Source organism: Dipodomys ordii, unplaced genomic scaffold (assembly GCF_000151885.1).
Source record: "Dipodomys ordii isolate 6190 unplaced genomic scaffold, Dord_2.0 Scaffold129, whole genome shotgun sequence".
Taxonomy (NCBI): Eukaryota; Metazoa; Chordata; class Mammalia; order Rodentia; family Heteromyidae; genus Dipodomys; species Dipodomys ordii.
Genome location: NW_012267345.1, coordinates 2,031,640 through 2,041,011, shown reverse-complemented (window position 1 = coordinate 2,041,011; position 9,372 = coordinate 2,031,640). Strand labels below are relative to the sequence as shown.

Below are 9,372 nucleotides of genomic sequence, written 5' to 3'. Positions count from 1 at the left end.
GATGCTCAGTTAAAGTCACAAGTTCATTCTAACTTTCCTGGAGCAAATTGTCTATCACAGTCTATAACATATAACAGTGTTCACATGTTATACACTGTACATGTTACACAAAGCTTTTAAAGACAAGACACATGCTTCAGGTAAAGACACTCAAGACCCCCACACAAACAGACCTTATTAGGAAGTAGCTCAGTACAAGCAGACCTTCCTTCCTTCCTTCCTTTCTTCTTTCTTTCTTTTTTTTTTTGGTCCAGTCGTGGGGTCTGAACTCTGGGCCTGGGCGCTTCCCTCAGCTCTTCAGCTCAAGGCTAGCGCTCTACCACTTGAGCCACAGCACCACTTCCAGCTTTTTTCTTTTTGCTTATGTGGTGCTGAGGAATCAAACCCAGGGCCTAGGCATGCAAGGCAAGCGCTCTACCACTGAGCCACCTTCCCAGCCCTCTTTCTTTCTGTCACGGGGCTTGAACTCTGGGCTTGGGTACTGTCCCTCAGCTCTTCAGCTCAAGGCAAGCACTTGAGCCACAGCACCACTTCCAGTTTTCTGGTAATTAATTGGAGATCAGAATCTCACGGACTTTCCTGCCCAGGCTGGCTTTGAACCTCGATCCTCAGATCTCAGCCTCCTGAGTAGCTAGGATGACAGGCGTGAGCCACCAGTGCCTGGCTTTATTTTGTTTTTTTGAAACAGGGTTTCACTGTGTACTCAGGCTGGCCTTGAGTCAATTCTCTTACACAGCATTATTGGGATTATAGGCATGTATTGAGGCAGGATAAATTGAGGAAGATACAGCCTGGTGGAGACAACTCAGAAATATGGTATTTAGAAACACAGAAGTGCCATCTTTGCTTCAAACAGAGACAGCAGGATGCATTCCTTGCTGAGGGGTGCATTCCTCACCCAAGAATGAACACTTGTCTGACGGCGATGTATGCCTTTCTGATGTTGTATGGAAATTCAATCAGCAAGAGATGTAGATGCCACAATTTAAGAAGTCAAATGGGGAGTCTTTATTGGAAGGTCACTTCATCATAAAGACCTGCAGCCCTGAACAGAGGTAGCACATAGCTTTTAAAAACAAAACCACATGTTGAGGTGGAGACCAAGCCTTAACAGCCTTAATGAAAGCACCCATCCCAGAATACCACAAGAACACCGTCACATCCAGGAAAAGGGGTTTGTTGCCAGCCAAAGCTGACAAGGCTACCTCCCTCATCGGAGGGAGGAATGTGCCTGATTCCCAGGATCACCCTTTTACCATGGGGGCTGGAGGCAGGAGGTACTCTGCATGGCAGCTGCTCACTGACACCACCAGGTGGGCAGGGTGGGGTTCAGGTCTGGGTGGGATTCCTGTGGGAGCCGGGGAAGGGGGGGAGTTCTCTGTTCTTCATGAAGGGCAGAATAGAATTCAGGTCTGGGTGGAGAGCATTCCATGATGCAGCTGGGGTGGAGATATGTGCTGAGGGCCTAGGATGGAGACTGGAAAGCCCCAAATGGAAGAGGAAATACTAACATCTGGAGCTTGAACTCAGAGACTGGGCAGTGTCCTTTGGTTTCTTCTGCTCAAGGCTATTGCTCTACCACTTGAGCCACAGCTTTACTTCTGGCCTTTTGGTGGTTAATTGGAGATAAGAGTCTCATGGATAGCCGAGCATCGGTGGCTCACACCTGTAACCCTAGCTACTAAGGAGGCTGAGATCTGAGGATTACGGTTCAAAGCTAGTCTGGGCAGGAAAGTCCATGAGACTCATATCTCCAGTAAACCACTAGAAAACTGGAAGTGGCACTGTGGCTAAAGTGGTAGAGCGCTCACCTTGATCTGAAGAGCTGAGGGACAGCATCCAGGCCCAGAGTTCAAGCCCTATGTTCAACCGAAAAAAAAAGGTCTCATGGACTTTCCTGCTCAGGCTAGTTTCAAACGAAGATCCTCTGATCTCAGCTTCCTGAGTAACTAGGATTATAGGAGTGGGTCACCTCTTATGTCTCTCAGGAATATTTCAGAGTTTTCTTGCATGTTCTGGTTAAGCTTGTCCAGTTGTATGGTGAGAAAACGGAGAAGCCACATTTTGAGAGGTCAAATAGGGAGTCTTTATTAGAAGGCCAGCATCTGGCGATGGACTCCTGTGGCAAAGATCTGCAGCCTTGCAAGTACACTTAACACTGTCAGAAAACTGAGCCATGAAAACCAGAGGGAACAGTACCAACAAGCCAGATCAGCTCTGGTGGAGAGCTGCAGTGGGACAGTGCTGGGGAGAGCCAGGAGCCAGTAGGCAGGCCACCATGTGGCAGGTCCCCCAGGTGCCTGAGCTGGTCTGGGCCTAAAGGGTCAGGCAGGGCAGGGTCACAGAGAGCTGGAGACTGGCAGGTATTTAACCTCGTGTCCAAGGCCCCACCCTGCCTCCAGGAATTCAGGCATGTCCATCACCTGGGAAGTGGGACTTCCCTGCCTCCACCATGAAGACAAGATGGAGCCAGTGAAACCCAGTCCCCTATCAATCTACCACATGGCCACCATGGACTGGTCAAGAGACTCCGCACCCTGCTTCAGTCCCTGTGCTCTTGTTGCTCCTGTTCACAGGGCCTTTCCTCAGCTCTCTTCCCTCTTTAGGTGCTCTGGGTGTATGTCCAACTGGCATGTTGACTCATGTGGGGCTCTTTTGACTTTATTTGCCACGGCAGGAAGCCAGCTGTGAAGAAGGCTGTGTGTCACTGGTCGAGGGACTGTAACGGTGCATTAGTTATAACATTTATGATTTTGCAGTTGGGAGTAAAATCAGTTGGGGTTCTGGACTGGCAAGTCTCCTATGCTGTGGTCAGGCTGCTGTGTGCAGGGTGGAGGGGAAGATGGTTCAGTTCCTCCAATGTGGCATGGTCCTGAAATACAGCCCATCTCTCACTCCCCCTGTCCCCCCACAGCAAGTGGCCAAGAGAGCCGGGAGGAGGCTGAGTCTTTTCTGACACCTGGTTTTTTCTGCCACATGCTTACCCGTCCTTCAGGCCAGCCCTGGCACTGGGTAAGGCTAGTATCAGTCCTTAGGGCTACAGTGTCCGGTGAGCCAGGGAAGCCAGCCTGGGTAGGTGCCCAGCCTTTCGTGTGCCAGCAGAGCCTCGGGTCTGATGGCATTTCCCCAGCGAGGTCAGGAAGGCAGGCAGTTCAAGTGACATTGCACAATCCCCCAGCTCTTCCTGCTGTGTGGTCTGGGGTGGGAAGTTTTCGTGCTCTGGGTTCTGGCACAGTACCAAAATCTGTCTGCGTCTTAAGGGATTGGAGGATATCACTGGAGCCTCTACGAGGAGAGCCTCCCCAACACACTCCGTGACTGGCCTCCCCCGGGCACCGCACGCTGGACTGCAGCCCACAGCACAGCAAGCTTTCTAGGGCTCGGCAGGGCTCTCCCACGCCTCCGGGAGTCACTGGTCCCACCCTCCCCTCCCCCGCACCTGAGGTCTGCGTGTTTGTGTGTAGCTGGGGGTGGGGGAAGGGCCAGTTAGAGTCCTGCGGGGCTGACCCCAGGGGCAGTCTTTGCCCTGCAGGGTGGTAGGAGCTGGCCAGGCTGGGGAGGGGGGGCTATCACTTGAAGGCGGGGCGGGGGCGGGGCAGGGGGCAGTGAGGTAATTTCCGTGATTGGGCGTCAGAAGTCTGAGTCGCCCCAGGGGCAGAATCGAAAGTGAACGAGGCTCAGAGCTGGTACTGCCCTGTCCTGAGCACAGGGTGAGTTGGGGTGGCTGGGGAAAGGGGGGACGTCCCGGGAAGTGGGGCCCTTCCTCTTTCACAGATGGGACTGAGGGTTTCCTGGACAGCAGCACAGCCCTCTTCTCCTGCCTTTCTGACTGCCTGGCTATGAGGTCCCAGATCTGTGGATCCAGAGGTCTCCAGAGGTCTGGAGTGCAGGTAGGCTCTCAGACTTCACTGCTGCCCCATGCTTCTCTTTAAAACGACGTCTGTGTTCCCCAGCTTCCCCTTGAGAGTTGCCTGCAGACGGGGCTGGGAAGGTGGCTCCGTGGTAGAGCGTTTGCCTTGCATGCATGAGGCCCTGGGTTTGATTCCTCAGCACCACATAAGCAAAAAGAAAAAAGCCGGAAGTGGCGCTGGCCTTGAGCTGAAGAGAAGAGGGACAGCATCCAGACTCCCCCCCCCAAAAAAAGAGAGAGAGTTGATTGCAGAGTGCGGGGTGTGTCTCAGTGGCCAACACCGGCCTCGCTGAGGTCCCGGGCTCCATCCCATTGGTGGAGCAAAAGACAATCCCTTTTAGCCCCAGCCCCTGTGTTTGGAGGGAGCTGTTCCTCTTCCATCCCAGCTGGGGTGATGCCCGCCAAAACCAGGGATACCCTGGTATCCCTGGGGGAGCACCGGTGTCAACTGTCCCACCTTGGTAGGCCAGACTTCTGCCAGTCTCTGACTGCCTCGTCCAGGTGGACTGCATGGAGGCAGCGGGGGGGGGGGGGGGGGGAGGAGGGCAGTGGGGGGGCGGTGCTCAGTCTATAGAATGACTGGGAAACTAGTACATGCATGGGCCAGACCGCACCGGCCCCAGAGGCACCAGCTGGGGCTTCTGTGGTCTTCAAGGGTCCTCTTTCCCATTAGCTGGAAAATGGCTCCTTCTGGGCAGGGCTTAGAGACCTTGCAGAAGGGACAGACTTTGCCTGGCTCAGGTCAGGGGGACCTGTGTCCTCAACAGGCCAAATTGGGCAAAATTCTCTGTCATCTGCCTGGTGAAGGATATGTGGGTCCCTCGGGGAGCTGGGTGCTGGTCCTGTCCCATTGTCGCTCCATGGCCCTGGAGACCAGGTGCCCAGGAGACTAATGCATCTGTCACCTAGCTGCCGGGAGACGGATGACGCATCTCTGTGCAGCGCCTGGCCGACATTGGAGATGGCATCCCCAGGGTGCAACCTGTATTCTGCCAACCCTCCGGCCACCCAGGGGCCATCCTTGGCTGGGCTTTATGCTCAGGTGGACCTCTGCCTGGGCTGCTCCCACTGCACCCAGCGCCTCAACGAGAGCACCTATGTCCTGCGCACGGTGGAGCACCAGTGTCCCGCTGAGGTGCTGCTGGCCCGCTGCAAGGGAGCGGCCAAGAGTAAGATCTGGCGCCACGTGGGCCGCCGGCCCCGCTTCCCCCGGCCCCTGCATTACCAGGTCTGCCGCTACTACAGCCCTGGGCGGGGCTGCCGGCGCCACTGGAACCAGTGCACCTTTGCCCGCAGCCCCGAGGAAGCACTGGTCTGGACCTTTGAGTGCCGGCACAGCCTCCCCCGCCTGTGGCTGAAGGCCGCCGTGCAGGGCTCCCGGGCCCAGGGTGGGCCTGCCGACATCATCCGGGCGGAGTTTGGCGGTCGCTTCCAGCTGCTCTGTGCCTACTGCTTCAGGCGCTGCCCGCCCGCCCTGTGCCCCGTGGACTCCCTGGGGCGGTGTCCCGAGCACGGAACCTGCCCCAGCCTCCTCATCCATGTGAATGAGGAGGGCCGCAAGCGGCAGTTCCTGGAAGTGCGGCCACGGCCTCGGAACCGCCGGCCCCTCGACTACTGCATGTTTGTGGGCCGAGGGTGGCCCTGCCGCCACGGAGCAGCTCGCTGCCAGTATGCGCACAGCGCGGTGGAGATGGCGGTGTGGGAAGCTGAACGGCTCGGCGGGCTCCTGCGGGGCGACCTGCTCAGGCCCTCCACCCCCGGGGAGGACAAGCCCACGGCCACCCACAACCAACCTGCCACGCTCCAGCTCTACTGCCGTGCCTGCCTGGTCACCTGCCGCTCGCAGGAGGCTTTTGAGAACCATTGCTCCTCCTTGGAGCACGCGCAGATGGTCTCCTTAGACCAGGCCCTGCCCTGGGAGCACCGCGCCCCACCCATTGGGCTCTCCAAGTTTGAGCTGTGTCCGAGGTAAGGATTCCAGGGGGAGGGAGGGGTATCCCGACACCCGCACTAGGACCTGGAAGTTCACCAGGTCTGGGGCCTCCCTGCCACCTGCTCTTCCCCTATTAGCTGACACTACCGTGGCCTCGGAGGCCGGGGGTGAGGAAAACTTGTGGGGCAATACCCGGGCTGGGCCTTATCCTGGGGAGGTGGGAGAAGACCACGAATCCGGTCCTACCCCTGGCCTAGAACTTGCTGCTGTTCCCACACAGTCCAGGAGCCCAGTCTCTGTCCCCCCCCTAGCCTCCATGGCTGCACCCCAGCGTGGCCCTGCTAACCTCCCCGCCCCAGGCCTGACCTCTGTGAGTATGGTGACATCTGTGTCAAAGCACACTCAGCACAGGAGCTGCAGGAGTGGATCCAGCGGGCACAGACCACGGAGCTTCGAGAACAGGCGGCCTGGCAGGACGGGCTAGTTCCCTACCGGGCCCGGCTACTCGCCGAGTACCAGCACAGCAGCAGTGAGGTCCTGGTGGTAAGTGGGGGCCAGGCAAGAGGTGGGGTGTGGGCCACGGCCTTGCTGCTGAGGGTCAGGTTTCTTTGTGTAGCTGTCGGAGAGCATCCCTGGAGTGTCCATCACCTGTAACCAGCCCCTGGTACATCAGGCCCAGGAGAAGAAGGCCCAGCACAGATGGACATTTGCCATCCACTCTGCGGTGAGGGTTTAAGAAGTCCTGAGGTCTTGAGCTTTGTGAGCAGCCCAAGCTCCTAGCTGGGTAAACATGCAGAACCCAGCGTCTGGAGCTGATGCGATCGCTGCGTCGGTCTGTGTGACCCACAGCGTTCTCACCTGTGGTCAGGGTTACCGTTATGCTGGCACCCGTGTGGTCACTCCATGGAGTGGAAAAGACCGCCCAGTGCCTGGCACCTAGCGAGTGAGCAAGGCTGGGGCCCAGGGCCGCCTGCCACCTTCAGAGCAAGAAACTAGGGCCCAGAGAAGTTGAACCACCTGTGGGTCCCCTACCCAGGAAGCAGCTTAGGCTGCCTCTCTTCCAGGGTGGGAAGGGTTGGGCGTGGTCCTGGGCCCTCTGTAGGGAGAGCCAGTGTCTGGGAGCCGCCTCACACCTTCTTCTCCTGCAGGACCCTCTGTTGCATGTGGCTTTACTCAAGCAGGAGCCTGGGGCAGAGTTTTCCCTGGTTGCCCCCCATCTCCTTCCAGGCCAGCTCTATGCACTGGGCGAACGTTTTCGTGTGCCCAGCTCCCCGGCAGAATTCCAGGTGGGGGTGTGCGTGCAGGCCTCCTCCTTCGGCTCCTTCGAGCAGTGGGTAGCCTTCGACTTTGGCCGCCGGCCCGTGCTGCTTCGGAAGCTGGGGCTGCAGCTGGGCCAGACCCCCAGTCGAGGGCTCCGTGCAAGGCCAGAGCCTGGCCGTCCTGAGGAGGTAGAACGCTGGCACACAGGCAACCGTTGCATCGTGCGGAGTGTGGAGCGGACGGACGAGCAAGTAGCCCTGATGGCCAAGTACAAGGCACCTGCCCTGGCCCTGGAGTCCAGCCTCCAGGATCTGGCCTTGAGTCCCATCACATGCACCAATTACCGGCAGATGATGCACCACTTCCTTCACAAGGAGGAGGCCGCCCAGCAGCAGCTGGTGGCCAAGTGAGTCTGGCAGCGGGGGTGGGGGCAGGGGGCCCGTGTGGATTTGGAGCCAGGCCTGAGCTGGTGGCCTGGAGAATGAACACAGATCTTCCCACCAGGTTGACGTTGAGAGGCCAAGTGTCCCTCAAGACTGCGCTGCAGACGCCGGCCGTGGGCATGCTCTTCGCTCCGCCTGGGGCTCTTTACGCTGAAGTCCCCATCCCCTCCTCACTGGTGCCAGACTCAGACCAGGGCTTCCTGCTGGCCCGGGCGGTCAGCACAGCTCTTGTGGCTCCTGTGCCTGCACCCAACAACACGGTTTTTGAGGTGCGGCTAGAAACCCGGGCCAGCTCGGAGCAGGCGCTGTGGCTGCTTCTGCCCCCCCGCTGCTGCGTGGCCCTGGGCCTGCGGCCGGAGACCAGCCCCACCCTGGAGGTGCAGTTCCAGATCGACCCTCTGACCTTCCGGCTCTGGCACCAGGCAGTGGATGCCCTGCCCGAGGAGCGGCTGGTGGTGCCTGACCTGCCGGCTTGTGTCCTGCCGCACCCCTGCCCTATTCCGCCTGCATTGCCCGGCAACCGCAAGCAGAAGCTAGCCATGGGGCTCATTGCAGGCAGCTGCCCCGAGAGCCTGAAGCCCACCCCACCACTGCTCATCTACGGCCCCTTTGGCACTGGCAAGACCTACACTCTGGCCATGGCGGCCCTGGAGGTCATCCGGCAGCCCCACACCAAGGTGCTCATCTGCACTCACACCAACAGGTGAGCTTGTGTGGACTCACACTGACAGGTGAGCTCAGAGCACTGCCCCGGCGTCTGCCCCTCCATTCCCGATGGTGTCCTGCCCCGGCACCTGCCCTTCTACTCGTGTGGGTGCCCTGCTGATGACCTAGCTGCCCAGCCAGTGAGTGACAGGTCTGTTACTTGCCTGAGGATCTGTGAGTGCTTCACTGGGAGCAGTTGTGGATAGCCATGTGTGTTTCTTGTGGTCGAGGCTCTTTATTTTGTTTGTTTTTGTTGGTATGGGGCCTGAACTCTGGGCCTGGGTGCTGTCCCTCAGCTCTTCAGCTCAAGGCTAGCGCTCTACCACTTGAGCCACAGCGCCACTTGCGGCTTTTTCTGTTTATGTGGTGCTGAGGCATTGAACCCAGGACTTCATGCATGTGAAGCAAGCGCTCTACCTTCCCAGCCGCCTTCCCCTTATTTATTTATTTATTTTTACAGAAACAGATTTCTACATTGAAAAGTTCCCCTTAGGTCCATGTGGGTTTCTTGGTTCCATAATGCCTCATATTACAGCAGGCACCAAGTCCCTGGCCTGGAGCCAGGGCAGCAGGGTGAGCTCAGAATAGGTGCCTGGCCGATTTCCAGGCTGGTCTGAGGGTCCCGGGAACAAGACTGTGGCCTGTCTGGAAGATGCTTGCAGCCCCCTGACCGCTCGGGGCTCCGGCTCTTGCTGCCCGTGTTACAGCCCTGTAGCCGTGCTCTGGTTGGGCACTCGGTCCTGGCCATGTTGGGCCGCCTTGAGTCATGGCCAGAGACTGTCTCTCTCCCTCTGCCTCAGCTCAAACACCAGCTCTTCCTTCAAGCCCTCCCTGACACTCAGGCCCGGTGCCCTCGCCAGCACTCCTCTGTGGGATCAGTTCTTCTCTGATCTGCATCTTTGCTCTGTATCCCCTGAGAAAGCTCCTGGGTAGGACCGCTGTCTGCTCCCCACAAGCAGAGCTGGTCACACAGTGAATGTTTCAAAGCCCCAAAGAGGCAGCGCATACCCCTCCCCCCCAGTGCAGAGCGGGCACCACACACCCCTCCCCCCTCCAGTGAGGAGAGGGCACCACACACCCCTCCCCCCAGTGAGGAGAGGGCACCACACACCCCTCCCCCC

At 58.4% G+C, this 9,372-nt stretch overlaps 1 protein-coding gene across 1 annotated transcript in view; it reads left to right on the top strand.

Annotated features, from left to right (window-relative positions):
* Positions 1 to 4,500: 4,500 nt before the first annotated feature.
* The window catches only part of Helz2 (helicase with zinc finger 2, transcriptional coactivator), a 16,020-nt gene continuing 11,148 nt past the window's right edge, over positions 4,501 to 9,372 (top strand). Inside the window, exons 1-5 of the mRNA XM_013030385.1 lie at positions 4,501 to 5,878; positions 6,203 to 6,386; positions 6,460 to 6,567; positions 6,992 to 7,509; positions 7,608 to 8,249. Coding sequence (XP_012885839.1) covers positions 4,803 to 5,878; positions 6,203 to 6,386; positions 6,460 to 6,567; positions 6,992 to 7,509; positions 7,608 to 8,249 — 2,528 coding nt within the window. The 5' untranslated portion in view covers positions 4,501 to 4,802. The remainder of the gene's footprint in view (positions 5,879 to 6,202; positions 6,387 to 6,459; positions 6,568 to 6,991; positions 7,510 to 7,607; positions 8,250 to 9,372) is intronic.